The 24,920-nt window shown below is 45.3% G+C and overlaps 1 protein-coding gene across 1 annotated transcript in view; it reads left to right on the forward strand.

Moving 5' to 3' along the window:
* NMNAT2 (nicotinamide nucleotide adenylyltransferase 2) overlaps positions 1-24,920 on the forward strand; it is a 60,546-nt gene that overhangs the window by 24,084 nt on the left and 11,542 nt on the right. The window contains exons 2-5 of the mRNA XM_033151177.1: positions 10,524-10,612; positions 14,456-14,523; positions 19,847-19,925; positions 23,913-24,039. Of these exons, the coding sequence (XP_033007068.1) occupies positions 10,524-10,612; positions 14,456-14,523; positions 19,847-19,925; positions 23,913-24,039 (363 nt within the window). The remainder of the gene's footprint in view (positions 1-10,523; positions 10,613-14,455; positions 14,524-19,846; positions 19,926-23,912; positions 24,040-24,920) is intronic.

Raw genomic sequence — 24,920 nt, forward strand, 5'->3', positions numbered from 1 at the left:
GAAGCAGAGCGGCGCTTAAACGCGCCTGCTCTGCTTCCTTTCCAGGCTTTCCCCGCCCCCCCCCCGCGGTTTTTTTCGGCGGGGGGGGTGGTGACCAGCGAGGAGGGAGTGACAAGGGTGACCCCCACCTCGCTGGTCGCCCCCCCCCGCCGAAAAAAAGCGGCGGAAAGCGGAAAAAGAAGCAGAGCGGCGCTTAAACGCGCCTGCTCTGCTTCCTTTCCAGGCTTTCCCCGCCCCCCCCGCGGTTTTTTCGGCGGGGGGGTGACCCGCGAGGAGGGGGTGACAACCCTCCTCGCGGGTCGCCCCCCCCCGCCGAAAAAAAGCGGCAGAAGCACCCCATCCATGTGCTGCTGCTCCGGGGGTGACGGAGGGAGCGGCGGCGCGTGGGAGTGGCGGGAGGGGCCGCCGCTTGACACCCCCACCCGCCGCTGCTCACCCTGTCACTGGGGGCGTCCCGCCCCCACCGCCCCTCCCCAGCGACGCCCCTGCATGGGACTGTCAAGAGTCTCCTCCAGCACCGTAATTCAAAAGCATCAATTCTTCAGCGATCAGCCTTCTTTATTGTCCAGCTCTCACTTCCGTACATTACTACTGGGAAAACCATAGCTTTAACTATACGGACCTTTGTCGGCAAGGTGATACCGACTTACTGACTATGAACTTACTGACTTTTATTTTTTTTCAGTCGTAATTTCACCTCTCCACATTTTTACATCTATTTGCATTTTTAAAAGTCCTTATGAAAATTAACCAGCATTTGCACATAAATTTCTCACAAAGCATATTCCCAATATATGCTAAATGCAATGATTCTAATATATCACGTTTGTAAATTGATTTCACTACCATATGCATTTCTGTGCACATTTTGGTATGTGCATTTTTTATACACGTTTGGAGTAGTGTGAACTTCAAAGCCTGGCTCTGTTCTGTTTGCGTATTGTATTGGAAAGTGCAAACTGTTGCACACCACCCCAAACTGAATGGTGAGAGATTCCAGGGGTTCCAGGCACTCAGCCAGGATCCATGTTTCCTTTTGGAAACAAGGCACAACAGAGACTGTGGTGTATTTAGGATAGATGGTTGATTTACACATATATACAACCTGAACCTACGATGGAGGGGTTCACAGCATGGACACAGCATGAACAAGAGGGTCTTGTTTCTCCCATCGCTGCAGCCTTGGATTCCAACAGACATCAGACATGGTTGGCTTTTTAGCTTGCTATCTTTCTTCTCAGTGACATCACACACACACACACACACACACACCTGTACTCATCTCATAAACTCTGGCTTTTTATGTTGAGGGAGGGAATCCTACCCATTTGCTGTCTTGCAGCAAGTCCTTTCTTCTCTTAATGGCCTATTGCCTAGGGCTTATCACCTCAAGAGGAAGGTAAGGGTAAAGGTAAAGGGACCCCTGACCGGTAGTCGCGGACGACTCTGGTGTTGTGGTGCTCATCTCACTTTACTGGCCGAGGGGGCCGGCGTACAGCTTGCGGATCATGTGGCCAGCATGACTAAGCAGCTTCTGGTGAACCAGAGCAACGCACGGAAATGCTGTTTACCTTCCCACTGGAGTGGTACCTATTTATCTACTTGCACTTTGACTTGCTTTCAAACTGCTAGAGGAAGCTAGCCTGACTTTAATTTAGCTTTTAACACTTGCTAGATCCAGGGATTAGAATAGTCCAGCACCCATCTCAACACCCAAGGCTTGAATAAATTCTAACACTTGCTGAATCTGGGGGTTATAGGAGTCTGGTACCCACAAATTCCTAACAATGCTAACTTTCTCCATTATTCCAAACTGCAGGCCAGTCTAGAAGCCCCTGTTGGGTTAGGAAATCACAGAGCTGCAGTCAGCTCAAGATGGTTGGGCATTGTATCTATTGCATGTTGATCTAGGTCAGCCAGTGTGGTGTAGTGGTTAAGAGCGGTAGACTCGTTATCTGGGGAACCGGGTTCGCGTCTCCGCTCCTCCACATGCAGCTGCTGGGTGACCTTGGGCTAGTCACACTTCTCTGAAGTCTCTCAGCCCCACTCACCTCACAGAGTGTTTGTTGTGGGGGGAGAAGGGAAAGGAGAATGTTAGCCGCTTTGAGACTCCTTTGGGTAGTGAAAAGCGGGATATCAAATCCAAACTCTTCTTCTTCTTCTTCTTCTTTCTGAACCTTGGGTCCCCAGATGTTGTCGTATTACAACTCCCATCATCCCTGACCAGTAGTCTTGCTAGCTAGGGTTGATGGGAGTTGTAGGCCAAAAACATCTGGGGACCCAAGGTTGAGAACCACTGATGAAGATGGTGAGCCACAAGAAAGGGGTCCTGTTTATTTGGCAATGTCTGTTCCTTGACTTTTAACCAACTTCATTTTGCTCTTTGATTCTAAACAAATCCGAAACTGAAATGCAGCAAGGCCTTATTATCTGAAGGTGTCAAAATGCCAGGAGTGATCTATTGCTTTTGTTCCAAGAATGTGAATTAATTTCCATGGCAACTGCAGTCCTATTCCTGGGTACCGGCTTCTGTGTTGAGTGTCCATCCAAAGCAAGAGCTCTAACTCTGTTATAAAAAGTACTTTTAAATAGGCCATGCTGACAGCTTCCCAGTTGGACCTGTGCCAGCTTGGGTCACTTTAATAGATTTTAAGATTCAGGGCCCTTACATCCCATCATAAATCTCAACAGAAATGGGGAAATTAGTTTGACTTTTAAGTGACCTGCTGCGCTGCATCTGGTAACTCCCGCACACAAGAGTTTTATGTTAAAAGCTATGCTTCTTCCCCTTCACTGCTGTATTATGGGGTGGAGGGTGAGTTTCTGCCCATTAAATCCTATCTTGAAGTTATCAGCTGCAGACTCAGCATTTCTCGGCGGCCAAAGAAGCTTCCGTCTGTGAAAAGGAAAACATAACTCCTGTCTGAAGTATCTGAAGAAGTGTGCATGCACACGAAAGCTCATACCAAGAACAAACCTAGTTGGTCTCTAAGGTGCTACTGGAAGGAATTTTTATATTTTTTATTTTGTTATAACTCCTGTCTGTTATTTCGTACTGCGAATGTTACTGCGAACCTTCTGACTTCCAAATGAACTCTGCCACCTTTGCACCAGTGGCAATCCTTGTCTGTTTTCTACTCTGCGCACATTCCTCCCTGACCCTGTGCTCTGGGTCACTTTCTAACAGCCCAAAGCATGGGATAGATATAATCCACAGTATCCTTTTTCTAGGGTACACAAAACTTAGAAGGAAGGCTGTCAAGGGGTAAGGACCAAGATGGGGAAAATGCACCTACCTGGCCTTGCTGAGGCAGCAGAAAAAATGAAATAAATGGATGGGTGCTGCAGTAATGGCAGGTGTCTACAAGTACTGGGTTGGGGTAATCCTGTGCTCCCAGACTGAGCATCCTGTGGGTTCCATATGCATGGAAAGAGCAAGTTGGGGGTGGGGAACTCACCATAACTCTCAGGTGGGTGCCATTGCCATTCTAAGAGAAAGAGAGAGATGTTCATGGTGAGTTTCAACACCTCTTTTTCTAGTAAAAGAGCACTGGCTAACATAACAAAGATGTGGGGGCAGAGTGGGCTTATGTTGGGGGGAATTGGGAGTAGGGAGAAAGAGTGCTTAATCTTTCCTACCACTCATTTCTCTCCCCTCCAAATTCTTGTTTTCTCTTCAGTCCAACTAAAATAAAAATACTCATAATTTTTTTGTCAGAATTTCATTGTATATTTAACTGGATAGACCCATTTTTGTATGCAATTTTGCTTAATAGACACATCCCGCTAATTTAATAGATTTTTAATTTTTTTAAAAATAAACAATATATGCATTGTTTATTTCCCACCCTTCACCCTAAGGTCCAAAGATGGGTTACAACACTAAAATGTGACAAACAGTTTGAAGCAAGTTATAACTTGTATGCAAAACAAAATGTAAAATAAAAAAATTAAAAAAATCCTTCCAGTAGCACCTTAGAGACCAACTAAGTTTGTTCTTGGTATGAGCTTTCATGTGTATGCACACTTCTTCAGATACACTGAAACAGAAGTCACCAGACCCTTATATATAGTGAGAGGGTGGGGAGGGGATCTAGCCGAGGTCTCCAAACTAAGGGTCCGCCGGCCGGATATGGTCTGAGGGGCTAATTTATCTGGCCCGCAGCAACCCCCGCTGCCGCCGCCCCCTCTTACCGGCACGGCTGCCAACTTCTGGGTCAGAGGAGCCCCAGAAATAGCTTGAGCCGGTGCACATCCAGGTCGGAGGAGGACCGTGCACATGCGCACAAGCTATTTCCGGTGCTCCTCCGACCCAGAAGGTATGGGTGGACTGTCTGTTGTGAGCCACATGGTATCGGTGGGCAGCTGCTATAAGGGCAGAATTGACACCACATAATAAATACGTAAGGTAAAAAAATAGTAACCGCCCATTGGGCCGCCACATGGCTTCAGCTTGCATACTCTGTTCCACCCCTTCCGTGACCTTCTTTTACTGCCCGCTGCAAGTGCATTTACTGTGGGGCAAATCAATGCGTGTTTATAGCAATTAGCACCTGGCTTTTAATTGCATTGTTTGCCCAGGACTGTGGGCAATATCAATACTGGTTACTTCTATATTATTGAATCAGAAAGTAATAAATAGTAAAGATAATAGGTTCTACACACACACATATATATACTCAAAATAATTAGACGAATAAATAGTGTAGGATTATGTTCATGTTGGCGCTGCTGCGCGCAACCGCCATTGGCGGGAAACGATCCTGCTGCGTCTGCCGCGAGTGACGGAAGTAGACACGGAACGATCTGTCAAATAAGGCGCTGCGCATGTACAGAGTTGTTCCCGCCAGGAAATGCCTGTATGTGTCCTGTTGTTATTGGTTGACTGTGTATGACCTATGTGGCTACGTAGGCAAAAGGGTAAAAAATAAAATTCCCCGCCTCGGTGTGAGCGGGAGGATTCGTCCGCTGTTCTTTGTGTGCACCAGATACCCGACTGCAGTCTCCTGTTTTTTCACTCTCAAGTCTCCCGTTCTTTTACCCTCAAGACCGCCGTTTCTTTCACCCTCACGACCTATTCTCAGTTGTTGGAGCAGGTTCTCCGACAAAATAGATTACACACATATGCATATATATGTGTGTGCGTGTGTGTGTGTGTGTGTATAAAATATAATTTTATATTCGGAATTATACTTATTCCGAAGGGAGTACTTTGTCTTTTCCCCCCTTCCCCCTTTTTTCTTTCTTTTTTTTTCTTTTTTCCCTTCCCCCCGAAGGGAGTACTTTGTTAGCATTATCAGAGCTTTGATTTATGTTTTATAATTTATTATTATTATTGATTAAACTTCTTATATTACAATAATAAAGAACATTATATTAGAGTACTTTCGTGTCTCTTATTCATTCATTTTAGATTACATTTTGTACATTTATAACAATCCAATCTTATCTGTATAATATAGTAATCCATGTAAAACATATTCATATTCATATACCTATTCATATACATGGTATGTTAATAAATTATCAATTTTTCTTTCCTTATATACTGCCATTTCTTATTTCTATATTGATTTCTCAAAATATATTACACCTCAAGAAAGAAAAGAACTCTGCTAAAAACAAAGGCCTTGGACATAAATCTGATATCAGGAATCACAAGACAGAGAAACCAGTAGGAGAACACTTCAATCTCCCAGGACATTCTATACAAGATCTCAAAGTAGCTGTCTTAATACAAAGGAATTTCAGAAATAGACTGGAAAGAGAAGTTGCTGAATTGCAACTCATTACCAAACTCAAAACCATGGAGAGACCTGGTCTGAACAAAGACATTGGATTCTTATCTCATTATACATGACAAAGCTATCTTTAGCCATCTTTAGCCTTGCTTTTTCCTTTAGGACTAATTGCAGTCCTTAACAGTCATCCACAGGTTTTCCACACCCACCAGCCAATCACCCCTTCCCACCACCCTTCTGAGTAATACCCCTCCCCACTCTCTCACTATATGTATATATAAGGGTCTGGTGACTTCTGTTTCAGTGTATCTGAAGAAGTGTGCATGCACACGAAAGCTCATACCAAGAACAAACTTACTGGTAGTTGGTCTCTAAGGTGCTACTGGAAGGACTTTTTTATTTTACATTTTGTTTTGACTATGGCAGACAAACACGGCTACCTACCTGTAACTGGAACTTGTATGCACATCTTGATATAAATGTCCATGTACATATTTGTGTATGTTTGTGCACACATATATCTGCATTGTGAAAATTTAGAGAAGCAGGAACTTTGAAAAAAATAGCTGCCTTTCAGTTTGCATGTTGTTTTCAGAAGTGCAAATAAGGTAATGTAATTGCTCCCCCATCGTTATCTCCCACCCCAGACCCAACATTATGTTGGAATTCCCTGCCTGCCTTGTAATGTGTATAGTTTCTCCCTTTATTTTTATTATAGGTAGTTCCACAACCTGTAGCTACCCACGAGCTCAAGGAGCTTAGTAGGGCCTGCAGACAGATAATTATTTGATGCTGCCTCCGCACTTCTTGGTTGCTGTCTTTGCAAATGAAGAATGTCAGTGCTGTTGGGGTTTGGGGTGGGGCCCTTGGCCACTCATTCTTGGTACCTCCAAAAAGGCACTTGACCTTGCCACTCTCTAAAACTGGCCTTTCTTGTGAGTTGTAGTCAGACACTGTTGTGCTGTGTTATGCATTACAGCGAGCAATTCCTAGCTGCAGGCTGGTGAAGGTCCATCTGGACCAGGGGTCAGCAAACCAAGGCCCATGGGCCACAAGCAGACCACGGGGGTCATTTAACCGGCCCCGAGCTGCCCCCGAACAGAGCCACCCACTCGACAAGTCCCCCCGCGCTGCACTAAACTGGCACAGCACGGCGCGGGGACTCGCTTCTGCAGCACCGGAAATCGCATCTGTGCAGATGCAGACACTGGAAATCGCGAGAGCGTGCGGGATCCAGCCCATGGAGGGATTTCCGCTGGAGTGAACCGGCCCAGGCAAGGCAAACCTTGCTGACCCCTGATCTGGACAAAGGACAAAGAAAAGTGGGTAGAATTTAGCGTCGTGCTGTTCCAGTTATTCCATCTGCGTAAGCATTGCAGCTTGGCAGATGGATTGACCCCCCCCCGCCATCCTCCCTGACCTCTCCTCTAAGCCAATGGTGGGGCAAGCCCTGTTGTGCAAGCAGAGGTCCTTGCGCAGGGCTTCCACTTAGGGGGCTGGTTAGGGGAACCCTCACCCTCCAACACTGGGGTGCACATCTTTTGGTGGCGCGCTGCTGCGTGAGCGAAGCACCTGATGGGAGCCGTGACATTCCCTCCCTGGAGGTCCGAGGCGAGAGAGGAAGGGAAGCCAACGCCACCCAGGACTCTTGCTCCTGGTAGCCACCGTGTGGCGAGGTGCCAGGGGCACGGCTGCTCCTGGGAATGGTCGTTTCTCCCTACCTGCTCTCTTACTCCCTGCCCCACCCTGCCTCCTCCCTCAACACTCCCCATTGCTTGGGGTCAAGTGGAGGCTGGTGTGAGTGAGCAGGTGGGGAAGGAGTGTGGGGCAGGGGGAGCCACTGCAGCCCAGCAGGCTTCACAACTCAGGAACCACAGCAAGCCCAGCGCTGGCTGCAAGGAAGGGCCAGCTCCTCCTCCTCCTCCTCCTCCTCCTCCTCCTCCCTGAGCCTGGTGGGGCTGCTGCTGCTGCTGGAGGGGGGTCACATCAGAAGCCAGGGGGGGTGCCTTCTCTAATTCCAGGAGCACCCACCCCAGGGAAACCGGGACACTTGAAGGGTGTGGGTGAAGCCCACCCAGAGACTGTAAGGCCTAGTGAACTCTCTTTCCCTCCCTCCCTGCCACCCGGAGAGAACCAGTAGCCCCCATTCCCGATATAGAAGCCGGCCGGCCAGCCGGCCGGCCGGACAGTGAGGAGAGGGCACCTGCTGCCACTGCGCCTGAATGGAGGGAGACCCTGTCAGAACACACCCGTTTGGCCTCCAAGGCTTGGCCCCCGATTCCCGTCCTGTGCCACCCCCAAGAATCTGCTGCCTGAGCCAGTTGCCTCACTCGGCCGGCCTCATGGAAAGGTCCGCCATGCTATTGCCTGCTGCTTTAGCCACGAGTTGTGAGATTTGTGACAGGGTGGCTCCAAGAAAGAATTCCTTTTCTCTGGAATCTCTAATCCCACCATGTTGAGGGTAGGAAGCTAAGAAGAGCTGTGGGACAAGTGCAGGTCTTTTAGGCTCAGCCCCAGAGTGCAGAGGGTGGTCTCTCTCTCTCTCTCTCTCTCTCTCCTTGGGAGGCCAATGGCAGCCAGAATTAAGAGCAGAGATCCAACTTGGGGTGAAGGTTTGGACATGGGAAGCTACAACTCTGACTGAGATCGAAGGCCGACAGTCTGACTGGCCTGCAGTGCCTGTCCCCGGAGTTTGGGCAAGGACAGTCAGCCGGGATCAAATTCAGGCAGAGGGACGGCCGGCCTGAGCTTTCTGAATTCAAAAGCTGGAGAAGATTGAACGTACAAGCCTTTTGTTCTGTACTAGGCAGCAGCATTTTGGTGGGACTGAACTCCAAGTTCTCTCTGTCACAGAGTCTCTCATCAGAAATGTACCGTGTTTTGTTTGCTGGTGTCTTTTTGCTGTAGTTCCGAGGCCTCAGCCATTATCCAGATACTGTAGTCTTGCATTTGAAATAGCTTGCGTGCGGATGCTCAAAATACTGACGACTTCTCTAGTGCTTTGCTATTCAAAGCGCTTTGCATACACTCTCTCCATCATCCTGACAAGAACCCTGCAAGGTAGGTCTGCACTATCATCTGCAGATTGCAGGGCTGAGGCCCCTAAGAGAGAGCAGTTGGTGTAAGGTTACCTGGTCAGGTGAAGGGGAAGGGAGATTTGGACTGGTGATTTCCCAGTTCGCTCTCTTAGCCAGTGGTTTGTTTATTTAGATTAGGGCCATCACCTGATGAAATAAAACATTTTTATTAAAAAAGAGATCTGCCCAATTTAATCAAGGGCAGTGTTTTGTTGATGAAGAGTTTTTAATTAAACTGCTTTGAGGTTTGTTCATTTTTTTACTATCAATCAGTATGTAACTTTTATGAAAAAGATGAATAACATTGATTAACCAATTAATAAACTAACCAGTTAATCAACTAAAGAATCCTTTTGACTCCCATGAAGCTTCCCCTGGCTTTGCCCCTGCAGCTTCAGTTTGTTCTTGTCCTTTTGGTTTGAAAATTACCATCATATATTGCTGCTTCTTGAATATTTGCAAAGCAAAGTGTATTATTATTCAGGTTTGTCCCATCATAGTTGTGATGCCTGGCCTATATTTGCTACTAAGCAAACTGTGTCAGTAGGATAAGGCTTTGTGGTTTGGTTTGGTTTTAAACTGCACAGACGTTGCTTTAATGTGATAATTGAGTCGGCAGACGAATGCAAAGGAGTGTCTGGCATGATTTTGCCAACTGGACAATACGTCACTCAGTTGCTATTTAATTTATATATAACATTCATTTAAATTAAAACTGGTGTTTTAATGTATTTTTAATCTTTTGTTGGAAGCCGCCCAGAGTGGCTGGGGAAACCCAGCCAGTTGGGTGGGGTATAAATAAATTATTATTATTATTTGCAAATTTATCTTTGCAACAGAGAGAGAGAGAGAGACACGGAAAAAAGGACCACTCCATCAACTTGAATCTGCTATTATTTTTGTGATTGGACAACACTTAACTTGGCAAGTCTGTGTTGGAGGAAGAAGCACATAAACTGCTTTTGGAAAACCAAATAATTTTATTTTTACCCTTTGAAAATGTTAGGTAATGTGAAATAATAATAATTAATCATAGCAACAACAATTGTAAGTACTTGGCAATCTTTTTAAAAATATTTCTAATTTTACACACCTTTTCCTTACCAAGCAAAACTACATTTTATTAACTTAATCAAAATATCTTTTGAATTCCAAAGTCATGTTTCAAATTCCAAAAATGAGGAGTGCTAAAAAGTTTAAAAATTCAACATGCCCGCCATTGCAATGGGCACAATGACTTTAGAGCTACCAATATTGCCTTGCTTAATTGGGGAAATTAACAATAAAACAATGAACAGGGTGGTGATACAATGACTACTGCAATCGATACTAAGGAAACTATCTGTAGACAAACAGTCAATGTCCATAAAAATGGCAAAAGTGGTTTCTTTTCAAGATAGGTTTTATCTTAAACAACTGCAAACATAGTAAATAAAGAGTTTCCTCGATTTTAAAAAATTATCTTACAGAGATAAAGATGGGCAGAGAGATTCCTTAGTGCTGCATGCAGGTGGGTCCTAGGGAACAAGGCAGAATTCATTGATGGCTTTTGTACAGATTTTGAGATCCATTGTTTTTGAAAAGCGTTGCAGTCCTCTGTCCACACATATTTGGACTGGTTTGGCCTGCTTTTTCATATCTGGTGAAAAGAATTTAAATACTCCTTTGTTTCTCTCTCCCCCTGCCGCCTTTTCCTTTCTACTAGAAAGAGCCCGGGATTATCTGCACAAGACAGGAAGGTTCATTGTCATTGGTGGAATTGTCTCACCTGTACATGACTCCTATGGGAAGCAGGTGGGTAAGCCCCTTTATTCTTTCCAGTGTTTGTGATGCTGCCAATACAGTACAATATTCATTCATGACTAGCTGGCCCGGCCACGCGTTGCTGTGGTTTTTTTGCTTTTTTAAATCCTGACCCCGAAAGTATTCCGAAAGCTCCTGTTTTCATTCTTCCCTGTCCCTCTAGAGCAGGGGTCAGCAACCTTTTTCAGCCGTGGGCCGGTCCACTGTCCCTCAGACCATGTGAATGAATGAATTCCTATGCCCCACAAATAACCCAGAGATGCATTTTACATAAAAGAACACATTGGTGGGTGGTATTGATCACTTGGGACTGTGTGTGTTGAACACGCGAAGCTGCGGCGGCCATTTTAGGTGAGGGCACTTGGGAAATTTTAAAATGCCTGCAAGTGTGCAGCGGCCATTTTAAGTGAGGGCACTGGGCACCTTATGGAGGCCTACTGCGGGCTCTGATGATGTCAGCAGGCAATCTGCCTTTCTATTGAATGCTGTTGGAGTCTTCATTCCTTTTGCTGGTGAGGTATAATAAGCGCAGCACTCCCCCCCCCTTATCCTTTATTTTAGGTATGGCAGGTGTGGTTTGTCCTCATTTGATGCTGTTTGGTGCAGCGGTTACATATGTTTCCGGCGTACACGCAATGGGAACATTTTGATATATATAGATGAATGCGAGTGGCACCCAGAAGCAGTTGCTAAGGTTTCTAGCTGAATAACTGCCACCTTTTTTCTTTTACAACGGTGGTAAAACAGGCAGAAATTCTCAACAGGTGCAATACTTTTTGTCATGGAGATGCAGCAATGAGATGCTGTACCTGCTGAACATTGGCCTGTCATGAGGCCGTTAAGGTTCAGATTCCCTGTGAGGTAAAATAGGGCCGTCCTTGCGCAGAAGTGACGTTGTGATAAGGCTATGAACAGAGCGGGAAAGAGCTGATCACAGCTGATACTAAACCTCTAGAGTGAGACGGAGTGAAGGTGGCGGCTTTATGGACCAGATAATCCTGTGCATGGTGTGCATTTTTGTTTGTTTTATGGCCATCCTTTGAAACACAATTTGGCATACTACCATATTAGTATGCAGGATTCAAACAAACACCCTGCAGGAGCCCTAGCTGAGAGGGTGGAGGTACCTATACCATAGAAAAATGTATAAGTAGTGACTCCGTCATATTTTTGAAATATAGTTCTTTGCTAAATTTAATTTTAGCTACAGATGGGGCTTGTCAACCTGGGAAGGGAGCCCATCTAGGACAGGGATCAGCAGCCTTTTTCAGCCGTGGGCCGGTCCACTGTCCCTCAGACCATGAGGTGGGCCGGACTATATTTTGGGGGGGAAATATGAACGAATTCCTATGCCCCACAAATAACCCAGAGATGCATTTTTATTTAAAAGCACACATTCTACTCATGTAAAAACACGCTGATTCCCAGACTGTCCGTAAGCCGGATTGAGAAGGCAATTGGGCCTCATCCGGCCCACGGGCCTTAGGTTGCCTACCCCTGATCTAGGAGAAGGAAAACTCTGATCCTAAACCTCTGTGCCTATACTCATTCATGAGAAAGTCTTTCAGAGGAAACCCTGAGGAAACAAATCCAGAGTGGAGTCTCTAAGATGGTTGGATGGTGACTTCCGGCGGCGACGCCATTGCGGGTGGTCGTGGGTCGCTTCGGCTGCGAAGCGCCCAGTCCATCCCGGGGGTTAGGAGCCCCGCTACCGCAAAGCGGGGCTCCGGTTGGGGTGCGGGAAGAGCGTCCCGCACCCTGGGCTCCCCGGCTGTGCCCGTTGTGGCTCCGAACCCTTCCCTCGCCCCCCCTGTAAAGGGGGAGTGGGGGTGAAGGGACGACGGAGCTGGGCCATAGGGGATATGCCCCAACCGGGATGTAAATGCGGCGACAGAGCCTGTGATGAGCGTCTAAGTTCTACCTTTGATGTATGGATTTAAAGAAACCCGGTAGTCGTGAGTATTTGATTGGACTAGATACTGTGCTTTTTGGACGATCCGGGGGGAAGGAGAAAGGCAGCCTGCCTCCCTCCCTTCGAGTGAAAGAAGCTAACCAATTTGAGTGACTGCTGCTACAGAACTGGTTACAAAGTATCTAAATTTGATACATGAGACTGTTGAAATTTTCTTTTGGGAAGTAAACTAGCGGAAAATATCTCCGTTTAAAGCTGCGGTATTTGCGCTCCGGCTTAGGAAAATGGCGACGAACATAGAGACAGGAATAGTAATCTGACACCCACTCCCTCCCCCTCTACCATTATGCTGGGCTTCGTCTTTGAACTTGTTTTGAACTCTGGACTAACGGATGAACAAAGGCTCAATGCTTTGAGGCTGGAACTGCTTTATCGGAAAGTGAAAGTCTTGTGTGGGGGTTTGAAAAGAAATCTATTGCCCACAGAGGAGGCTTTTAAAATCTTTGATACTATGGAAGAAAGCCTTGCTAAGGAGCTGAGAGGGTTGTTGGAAGGATGGAGAGAAATGACAGGGCTACTCCGGGAAAAAGATTCGTTTTTTGGGGGTGGCAGCCCCAAGACGACGACAAGATTTGTTATATCCAGTCCCCGAGGTGTGAGCTCGGGGGCAAGGGACAAAGAATTAAGATATTTACAAGAAGAAAAGGAATGGTACAAAGAAACGGAGCAGCTGAAAGAAGATGAGATGGGTACCCTGAGGCTCGTTACAAGGAGTGTTCTGAACTGTGCCTGGATCTGTGGATATTTGGAAAAAGAAGACATTTGGAAGTTTGGTTCTGGCGTCACCAGGAGAAGGACAATGGACAGAGGGGGAGTGGGGTGAAGTATTAAGTAAAATCTAAAACAGTCTGTTATGGCATTTTGAAATCGGAGGGTGAACACTGTCAGCTATATTTAGTTTTATTTTTTGTTTGAATAAGAAAGGAGATATTTGTAGTTTCTATGTTATTAGCAGCAGTTTAAAGGACAGAGGAGATAGTGTAGATTTGATAAGAATGATTTATGAAGATTTATGATGATGTGTTATAAGTAAAGTCAATATAAGCCGATTGAGTTTATAGACTAAGATGATCAAGATTAAGATGAATGTTTTATTCTATATATATAATTGAGTTTAATTTTTAAAAGAAGAGGTTAAAAAGTAGATTATGGGTATAAAATCGAAGGTGAAAAGGCAGGGGAAGTCAACTGTCAAGATTAAGAAAAAGAAATTTTTTATGAGATGCTTAAATAAGAAGGAAAATCCTGGCAATGTATGTATTTGATTTATAATTGTATTTGTTTTGTATGTGTATAAATGTAGGTGTGGTTATGGGTGTATGCTGTCATAAGTAAAAAATGTCAATAAATTCTTATAACTAAGATGCTTGGATGGTGTCCTGTTCACCTCCTTCCAGCAATTCCTGTAGCCAAGCTTGTGCCAAATGCATTGCTCTGGTTTCCTGAGTGGGGGACGGGTCTTGGTGAGTTGCCAATCTCTACAGCCTCAGCAGGTGCTGTGATTTTCCAGCAGTTGGACTTCACCCTTGGAGGTGCACTCCATTGTCTCTTAAGACAGACACATACCACCAAAGTAATCCCCTACAGAAGATCCAGGAGCTGTTTGTGTGGAGCAACTCTGTGAAGCAGGTCTGCCTATGAATTGGCGACCACTTAAGACTGCTCAGTGAACTTAATGACTAATGGGAACTTAATGGCTAACCCAGGTATCCCCAGTCCAACTCTTACCCATTAATGCCACAATGGCTTCCAGGCCCAAGTCTAGTGAAGCACGTAAGTGAAGACATATTTAACTTTAGACAAGTCCAGTGCTGTGGAATCTCCCTCCATTTCTTCTGCTGACACCCTTATGTTCTTTACAGGGTCTGGTCTCCAGCCGACATCGCCTGACAATGTGCCAGCTGGCTGTTCAGTCCTCTGACTGGATAAGGTAGGATAGGGTACCGCGTCAAGCATGCTACCTGCAATGTCTAAGTGGTTGGAGCACAGGAACATGTTCCCTCCATGATCTAACATCCAGGGCTTTCTGACTTGGCACTACCTTTTCTCCTAATAGAAGCAGAAACATGCAGACAGGCATGCAAGCAGCAACTTCAGATGCAACAAACGATGTGGGGTCAACTTTATTCAATTGTGCAAGAGGCAGTGCACATGTCACCATCACCAAGTTTCTGGCCTGAGCTTATAATTCATTAGAGCGTGTGAATCAGCTTTTACACCACAATTTAAAATTATAGACACAAACATGTAGGAAAGACATTTTTCAGCAGTGTACTGAGCAAGCTCCATTGGTGTTCAGAAATAACTGTGAAGCTAATTGGACCCTTCCTTTTAGAGTACAGGAAATGTTTTTTTACATATTCTTCCGTCAGATGTGTGAGGCAACCGCCGTGAACATACACAGTTATTGGGGAGAAATCTTCACTGAACGTAGTGAGGCTTGCTTCTGAAAAACCATGCATAGGCTTGCTCTGTAAACAAGGCTTGACATATTAGGGGCTCATCCAGACTTCCTTTAGTGCTGTGTTTCTAGGCACAGGACCATGCTTTAAATCTGAATTTCTGTTTGTTCCAATTCAGCATTAAAGAGCAGGTTTTCATGGGGATAGCGCCAGGGCAAAAGGTAAGGGTCGATGAGCCCTAACTTGAGGATGTAATGAAAAAGTACTGAATTCCTTAACTTGTCGTAGAAGAACCATCAAATATATGTTTGATTTGTACATGAGCTAAGGAAAGTGGCAATGTAAGCCTGCCTGAGTATTATGATAATGAACAGAAGCCCTTCTCCCCGCCCCTGAAATTCATGCAACAGAGAGGTCCTTTCCCCAGTTCTGGAGCTTGCAGCCTAGAGAGGTCTGCCTCGCTTCTTCCTTGGCAGGTCTTCTGCTGCGGTGTAAAGAGACCTTTCCTTTTAGGAATCTTTCTGTTCTTCCTGCCTTGGTTGCTTTTCACTGATGTTCTTAATTGTTTCATCTGTTGGTCTTCTCCTGTTTTATCTGCCCTTTAGTGTTCTATTGCATTTGTCATTCTTTTGAACTATTGTTGTATTTGTATATTCCTTTCTCAGCTGCTTTGAGCTGTTGAGGAAAAGGGATATAAAGGTTTTCAGTAGAATAACACCTTAAAGAACAGCTAGAACTACGGTAACTCTTTAGCAGGCAGTTTTCTCATTAATAGTAAATTTCCAGTACACAGAGAGTAAATAAATCTTTGTGTAACAGATGATCTCAATTCATCATTCTGCAAGCATTTTCTGGCAGGCAAATCAAAAACTTTTGGCTTTAGGTTAGACTTGGGATGGCCAGAGCAGGAGATCACAGATCTCTAAGGATCAAATGGAATATGAAGATATACATTCAGATCCGTGTTCCTACATCGAGGCCAAGATTGGCCAGCAAGGGAGACAAAGCTAGCTGTTGGCAAACACTTATTAGCTTGTATGGGAAACAAAATTGCCACACATAGTTTTTTCTTGCTTAAACACACACACACACACACACACACAGTAAAAATTAACATAAGAGATAAAATAATAACAGAAGAAAAAACAAAAACATATATACAAATTCCCCCTGTGGCTTCCCTCTCCCAGAGCTCAACATTCTTTATTTTTTACAGTCTTTTTAATATTGCGTCTTTCATATCTTATCCCTGATATTCCTAATATATTAAGTCTATCTATTTCAGCTTTACATACTTAATCTATGCATCTTTAGACCAGTGTTTTTTCATATAGTCTTCAAAACATTGCCATTCACTCCTTAGTTTCTGATTTGTCTGGTGTCTTATGGCAGCTGTTAACTTTGCCAGTTCTATATAATCACACAATTTATTTAACCAATCTTCTTTTGCGGGGATAGTACCTCCTTTCCAATTTTTTGCCAGTACAGTGGAACCTGAGTTTAATGCAGGTGGCCTGCAGCAAGTCTGTAGATTTGTGAAGGGAGATAGCACATCCCCCGTTGTATTTACTTTTTATGTTGATATTTTAATTGTGTTTTTAGTGCTTTTGTTTATTTTATTTTATCCTAAATTCTATATAATTCAAGTTGTGATGCAATAAAATACAAGGGGGGGGTGGAAATACAATTAAGAATCATACAACATCTGGCACAGCACACTACAATTGCGCAGCAGGCAGAAAAACCATGTAGTGGTCCATCGAGACCCCCCAAAGGTTCTCCAGCGGTTTGTGATGAAATGCTTTTGGGAACCCCTCACCTCTAAGCTCTCCCGGAACTGGAGCAGCCCATCTAGTAAAGGTCATTTCAAATGAAGCATGCTAAAAGTTGAGCCACTAGCTCCGTGGTGGGCAACCTATGGCCTTGCAAATGCTGCTGGATTCAAACTCCCAGAAGCTCTGGCCAGCATGGGATGGCAAGATTTGCAGTCTTGCAACTTCCAGGCAGGTTTTTCATCCCTGCACTAACTAAGCCAGTAAGGACCAAATTTCTAATTTCCATGCCTCTCTAGTTCCTTCAGGAGCATTTACAGATAATTAAGTGCTTTCTTTATATTTCACTGCTCTTTAATTTTACATTGATAAGAAAATCTAGTGCTCATTTCCCAACTTGTGGCTCACCCAGTGTTCCTCACTAACCATGCGCCACCACGACCTGCCCTTTGCATCCCCATCCCCTGTGTTGCAGGTGTTGGTAGGTAGCAAAGCTAGGACATCTATTGAGTCCTTGGCAGTCTGTGATCTATGACTGGTCAGCAGCAGAGTTTGGTGTGGTGCTTTATGGAAAGATTTTGGAAAGACGTGAGTGTAATACCATATAAAAAGAGGATGCAAAATAGATAGTGGGCATCAGCACTTTTTTTGGCCATGAATTCTGTAAGTCAGTCTTGATTGCGTGAAGTCATTTGCATTGTTGGCGCAAGTGAATTTCATTGGGTGATCCTGGTCCTTATCAGAGAGAAATCCAAATCATCCAAACTTGACATGGGTCAACAGTGTGATGCAGCAGCTAAAAAAGCCAATGCAATTCTGGGCTGCATCAATAGGAGTATAGCGTCTAGATCTAGGGAAGTAATAGTACCACTATATTCTGCTCTGGTCAGACCTCACCTGGAATACTGTGTCCAGTTCTGGGCACCACAGTTCAAGAAGGATACTGACAAGCTGGAACGTGTCCAGAAGAGGGCAACCAAAATGCTCAAAGGCCTGGAAACAATGCCTTATGAGGAACGGCTTAGGGAGCTGGGTATGTTTAGCCTGGAGAAGAGAAGGTTAAGGGGTGATATGATAGCCATGTTCAAATATATCAAAGGATGTCATATAGAGGAGGGGGAAAGGTTGTTTTCTGCTGCTCCAGAGAAGCGGACACGGAGGAATGGATTCAAACTACAAGAAAGAAGATTCCACCTAAACATTAGGAAGAACTTCCTGACAGTGAGAGCTGTTCAGCAGTGGAATTTGCTGCCAAGGAGTGTGGTGGAGTCTCCTTCTTTGGAGGTCTTTAAGCGGAGGCTTGGCAGCCATCTGTCAGGAATGCTTTGATGGTGTTTCCTGCTTGGCAGGGGGTTGGACTGGATGGCCCTTGGTGGTCTCTTCCAACTCTAGGATTCTATGATTCTATGATCATCTCTCTTAAATCATTCAGTTGCATAAACTTTTGCCATGTCCCCACTTTGCAGTTTCCCCATCTGCTCCAGCCTTTTCTTCTATGGGAAATGCCCCAGTGCCATCCCTTTTGTTACCTGTTACAGGTGCAACCCAACATAGCCAGCTAGGAAGACATGATGCCACTACTGTCGTTCCCTCTCCATTCTCCTCTTTTGCCTCTGAGTTCAGCTGGCTCTTCCCAGAGGTGGGAACATGTAGCATCTCTCTGGTAGCCTGGTTTGGTCCAAGGGCTTCCAGTTGCTGAACCCAGTTTTAGAGTATTCCTTGTGTCTCGCTATTTCATTCTGTTTCAAACTTGGTTTGTTGACAGATCTTACTCTTGTCAAGTAGCCTGTTAGCAGAACAGTCCTGTGCAGAGTCCTTCCACGTTCCAGCTTGCTGTCAGGTTTGCTCATCCACTTCGGAGTTGTCTTTCTGGAATGCAGTGCACCCCCAGGAAGCATTTTATTCGCACCATTGGCGAATGTGCCTGGCATGGTGATGGGCAGAACTGCCCCAGATGACAAGCCCCAAGTCACCTGCCCTTATTCATCTCTGAGCTGCAACACTTGCACAAAAGGATGATATGTAATTAATGGTATTAATTGCTGGGAATCCAGTACATGTAGTCCTTCTTTGCTGCAATGAATTATTTCTTAAGCCTGCATTTTGTTTTCATTCAGAACATTCTCAATATTTTGCAGATAACTCATTTTTCATGAATTTAAAAATCATGAGATCAATTGATACCGTTCGTGTTGCATTTTTTTATTTTTACAGGACTTGACCTCTGAAAGTTCTTTTTTTGTCAGAGGGGAGAGGAGAGAAGAGAAGGATAGATCAACATAAATATACACTTTGTTGTTGTTCAGTCGTGTCCGACTCTTCGTGACCCCATGGACCAGAGCACGCCTATCTTTCACTGCCTCCCGCAGTTTGGCCAAACTCCTGCTAGTCGCTTCGAGAACACTGTCCAATATACACTAGTAAACATGAATATCATTGGCTGTGCTGTCTGAGACTGATGGGAATTGTGTTTAAAGGATGGGATTAAAGGCTAATCACCCTGAACCTGGGAGGGTTGAATGCTGCAGGTCTAAGTAACTGGGGAATATAGATATATTTCACAAAAGTGAAAGTTAAGGAATTGGAAAGCCAGGGCAGTAAAGGCCAAAACAAAGGCCTAGATTCCTTCTGAGACTGCTGGGACTGTCACCCTCCGATTAATTACTTGACGGGAGTAGAGATGACACCTGAAATTTATGCTGTGTTTAATAATCAGCAATCAATTGGAGAGTAGAGACAACAACACAGCTGACTGATATATCCCTGTCTCCCCTGATAAGGTTTTTAAAATTAGTACTGCTGTGTGTGCATCAGATGAATATGAAGCCTTTTAACCACCATGGAGCCTTGCAGAAGTGGCCCAGCATTTCAGAAACTCCTGAAGCTACCTGAGTGTGGACCTAATCAATAATCTGGGTGGGAGACCAGTGGGAATCTCTCGGTCCAACTAGAATAAATGAATATTTGTAAATGGACAAGCAGGTTATATATTTGCACTGTGGTCTATTCAATTAAAATAACCAATTATCATCGTCCCCGATTGTCAAGGCAGCCTTTCTTTTCCTTTTCCCCACTGCAGGGTGGACCCCTGGGAATGTTATCAGGATACTTGGCAGACCACCTGCAGTGTACTGGAACATCACCGGGATCTGATGAAAGTGAGTTGATGGCTAAGAAAGAGAGTGGAGGCTGGGGGGAACCGGGGCAGGCAGCTGAATAGGTGAGGGGATTTGTTTTAAATATAGACTTAGGTATCGTTGCTTCACTTTCCACTTTTACTTTAATCACAAATTATTAGAATGTGGAGGTGTTTTTGGCCTGGTGTACATATCTAATTTCATTTCATTGCTGCTGCTGCTGCAAGTTGAATGGATTCCTAGGCAATGTTACGTAATTCTGCACAAACACAGAATGTTTCATTAGACATAAAAGTTCAGTATGCAGAGAATTTTAGCTTTCTTGTAAAAGAAAGAACTAAAGAGAAAGAAGGAAAGTTTCTAGCCCTTGGGCTTGAAAACACTTGGGAATGCCTGGTGAAAATGTAGTATATTCAGTACTGTCCAAACAAACAAACAAACCCTGAAACCTTAGTACTTTACTATATATATATTCTCTATAAGCATTCAGCTGGCATAAAAGCAGCTATATTGTATTGCAATGGTGGCAGTGAAACCTCTGATCCTGAGTGGTTGAACCAGCATAGTTCCACATGTTCAGTTTGCCAGAAAACAAAGCAGTTTTATTAAGTGAAGGAACAGTTGCTAGTCTGGCTGGGATTAAGATGTTTACACAAAGGAGTTCTCAGTGTAGGGAAGAAATGCCAGGGCATGCTAAAGTACAGGGTACCCAGAGGTAGGGAGGTCTAAACCACAGAGCCTAGGGCTTGCCGATCGGAAGGTCGGCGGTTTGAATCCCCGCGATGGGGTGAGCTCCCGTTGTTCAGTCCCTGCTCCTGCCAACCTAGCAGTTCGAAAGCACGTCAAAGTGCAAGTAGATAAATAGGTACCGCTGTGGTGGAAAGGGAAACAGCGTTTCTGTGCACTGCTCTGGTTCGCCAGAAGCGGCTTAGTCATGCTGGCCATATGACCCGGAAGCTGTCTGTGGACAAACGCCGGCTTCCTTGGCCTATAGAGCAATATGAGCACAGCAACCCCAGAGTCATCCGCGACTGGACCTAACGGTCAGGGCTACCTTTACCTTTACCTTTACCCAGAGGTAAGGAAGCTGAACAGATGGTAAAGAGTAGAAAATGAAGTGAGGAAGGGTAGCTGGTGGCCAAATTTCACACACAACACATACAAGGACACACACATTTTTTGCTAGACTGTTCTTACTGTCACTTGCAAAAGTCAGTGTGTAGGATTTTATTATTTGGCATGCACTAGCAAAGTTGTGAGAGGCAGTTCCCCAAATTACCTTGTTCCAGCCCAATTGGGACACTTTGCAGGAACGCTTCATTACTGGGGGAAACCCAACTCATATTAACAGTTTGGACGTAATGCCAATCCAATCCATCACTTAGCACAAAGCAGCCAGTGAACAGGTTCTCAGACTGAAGATAGTGACTGGCTTCGTTCAGCATCCTCCCTCTGTACTGCTGCTGCCGTGCTTCCCAGGGCTGCACCCTGGTTTGGCTTCGTATGATGTCCGTACCTCACACAGTGAGCAGTAAATCAGGAGCAAAAGTTAGGCTAAATCTTGTCTTAGCTGTGGGTAGCATGGCAGTAGCAGGACTGGGGAAGGAATACTGCAGCACTACGTCAGTAGTCTGGGAACCTGCACATGTGCACAATAGATCTCTCTCCCTCTTCTGGAGACTGTAGCTCTGTGAGGGAAAGAGGTGTCTTCCCCAAAACTCTCAGCACCATTACCAAATTTCAACTGCACGACTAAAATGGTCTGAAACTCCTCCTCCTTAAAATACCCATGCCAACCACCCAGTGCCATTTCACATCTTTCCTACCATTCATTAATGACAAAGACTCTTCCCCGGTGTGCTGCTTTAGCTCTTAGAATTCATGCTCCAGAAAATAATTCTAAACACCTTTATTCTGTTCCTTGATCCAGTCCTGGCAAGGAAGTGGGGGGACGGGAGCAGGCAGCCAAGAGTGCCAAGCCCAATGGCATTAGGGAATGCATCCGAGAGGGAGAGGGCACCAAATCCAGTGCTTCACCTGCCAGGCATCATTTAGAAGGATGCATTTGCTATATAATCCTTGAGCACTTATAGACTGAGCTCTGCACTGGTGGAAGGCATCAAACCTAAATCCGTCCCTGTGTCCAATATATCTGTTTCCTCTTCCTTGATGTCCAAGGGCATGCTCTGTGGACTGGGCCAACCTCAGGCACTTTGCCGCCCAGCAGCAGTGTGGTGCTGCCCGCTGCTCCCCCAATTCCACATACAGAAGTCCGGCAGGCTTACACTTGAATCTTACTTCATTACTGGCAATGAGACAGCATCTCTCTCTCTCCCCCCCCCCCAGCTTAGGGGGCACAGGAGAGGCCGTGCATGGTGTGCATAGCTGTGTCTTTCAGCACCTCACCTCACTTCCCCCAACACCCCCCCCCCACCTGCTGCCTGAGATGACCACCTAACTCTGCCTAATGGTTGCATCAGTCTTCTGTTTGGAGAGCTGTGGTTTCTTCCCGAGATTCGGTAACACTGCAGTAGTGATTCATGCTCACTCTGCTTGATGCTCGGGTGCCGTGGTGAAGTTTTTACAGTGTGTGACATTTCATTTCTAAAGCAGTAGGCTCACCTACCATTTTATATGCACAATGCATTGGATCTTCTGTTTCTTCAACTACAAAAAGAAGGAAAGAAAGAATTGAGTGCCCTCTGGTGGCCAGAAGAAAGACTGCTTCCTCCAGAATGCATTTTTTAAAAAATCATTTGGTTTAAGGATTTATTCATTGATTATTATTTTTACAGAGCAGCTGTGCTGACTTCAGTCATGAGAGATCAATACTCCTTCCTTCCCCCTTCCCCCCTTTCCCTTTTCCCTAGAATCTTCAGGGTCCACCAGTGGGTCATAAATTTAGCAAGCAAGATTGCATACTTGAGATCTCTCAGGAGTGAAGGCTTAACTAATCTGTGTTAAGCAGTCTGGAATATGGACTCTTGCTTAAGAAATGCCTTGATGTATCAAATCAACATCCATTTTGTTCAATGCTCTTTTTAAGAATACCAGAACTATGTTAATTATGCTTTACCAAAATCTCGGTACTTTGATCCATCTCTGGTGGGAATGACCAAAAGCACATTTTGGTGGCAGGTCTAGTTGAGATTCCTGCATTGCAGGGGGTTGGACTTCACGGTTCCTTCCAACTCCACAATTCTGTGATTCTATCATTGTCTGAAGGATAGAAGGGTTTTTGTAGGTACATGAGATATTTGGATAGTGATGGAGTGAGCATTCTAAGTTGAGGTGTTTGGATATGCAAGGAGAATTGAGGGAGGCACAGGCCACCTCCAGTTGATCTCCCACCCTGACTTCCGCTTACAGTTCCACCCCTTGGCAGTCTCTCTTCATCAAGGCTGGGCTGGGCTGAGCTGCCTGCCTGCCTGCCTGCCTTTTGCAACCTGAGATTATGGGTCACTGCTGCTGCTGTCCGTGGTATGAGCTTAGGCTGGAAATCCTGCAGCTCCCAAAAAGACTGGTGCAGAACAAAAAAGCAACCCAGTGCTGAAGACCCTCTTGCCACAAAGATCAAAGATCAATCCAATATCTTGATGGATGAGCTACTGTTTGCTGCCGCTATCCACCTCCCCAGGAGATGCTTTCAGGCATGCAACAAGATTACAACTACCTATTGAAGCCAGTGGTGATCTAGAGGTCTCCACTGGTTTTATCAGACAGGTCAGAACTTGCAAAGAGCCCTGGAAGTGAAGAAAAGGTTTCCAACGACCCAGATTCTTTTGAGCCAGACATAAGGCTGTTCCTCCACCCCTGCTTTTGGGTGGCCAAGGGGGGTGGAGTTGGACGAATGAAGGTCATGGGCAGGGACTTGTCAGGAGAGCACTGGCATATTTTGCAGGTCAGAAAAAATAACTTGGTGAGTACAGCCACATAGACATCCCTAAGATTGCCGATGTATAAGCAATGAATGCATAAATACCAACTGACACTCAGCATTTCTTCTAGCGAGTGACTGGCTGCATCCTCTCCAACGTGAACACACCTTCCTTGACGCCAGTGATTGGGCAGCCTCAGAACGAGTCCCCACAGCCTATCTATCAGAACAGCAACCTCTCTAACAAGCCCACCGCAGGTAGGTTCCAGCAGAAGGCAACCAAGTTCTGGGGGAAACAGCAGGGCAAATGGGAAACCGCTCAGACTCGTTCCTAGACTCATTTCCAGGCACAGGACAAGCAAAGTGTGGACGAGCCCTTTTGGGTCACCTGCAGTTGCTCAAGACTAGTTGCATGCAGCTTTGAATCAGGGTCTAAAATTAGATTATTAATTCAAACGATGTCTATACAAAATAAATGAAGGCTACAATGCTACACACACTTTATTGAGAAGTTAATCCTGTTGAATCTAGGACTCACCTATGAGTAAACAAGCATTGGGTCAGACTCTACATTGCATGCAAATTATGTAGAAAAGTCCCAGCATATTTTTTTTGATGAAACGGGAGGCATGGGAGATTGGGGTTTTGCGTAAATGAGCAACAAGCTGGAGGGATGCTGAACTCTTTCCCACTGGCCATTTTTCTGCTCCCCAGCTGCTTTCCCCCCTGCAGACTTCCAAATGCCCAATCACCCATGTGGGCTTGTAGCTGGGACCCCAGGAACTTCAGGGAGGAATTTCTGAGAGCAATTTTGTTCAGGAAAAGGACTGGGCTCCCAGAGAAGAGGCACACTTGAAGGAGAAAACCATTTATTGCGTGCTCAGGTGGGATGCAAGTAGCACAAACCACACCAATACACGAGAAAGCAAACCATTCTAACTTCATAAACCCACAGAAAGATTCAAAACATCCAGTCGTAGCATTCTGTGTCATAGCACACGTGATCTCTTCAGGCACTTTGTGGATATCCCCCCAAGTCTGGGGCATGCGCCCTGTGATCAGGCAGTCTTCAGCATACTTCCTACATGACCAAACGTGGACAGTTGCCCATATCTTAATCCATGCCTGACATTCCCATC

This window comes from Lacerta agilis, chromosome 6, assembly GCF_009819535.1.
Source record: "Lacerta agilis isolate rLacAgi1 chromosome 6, rLacAgi1.pri, whole genome shotgun sequence".
Taxonomy (NCBI): domain Eukaryota; kingdom Metazoa; phylum Chordata; class Lepidosauria; order Squamata; family Lacertidae; genus Lacerta; species Lacerta agilis.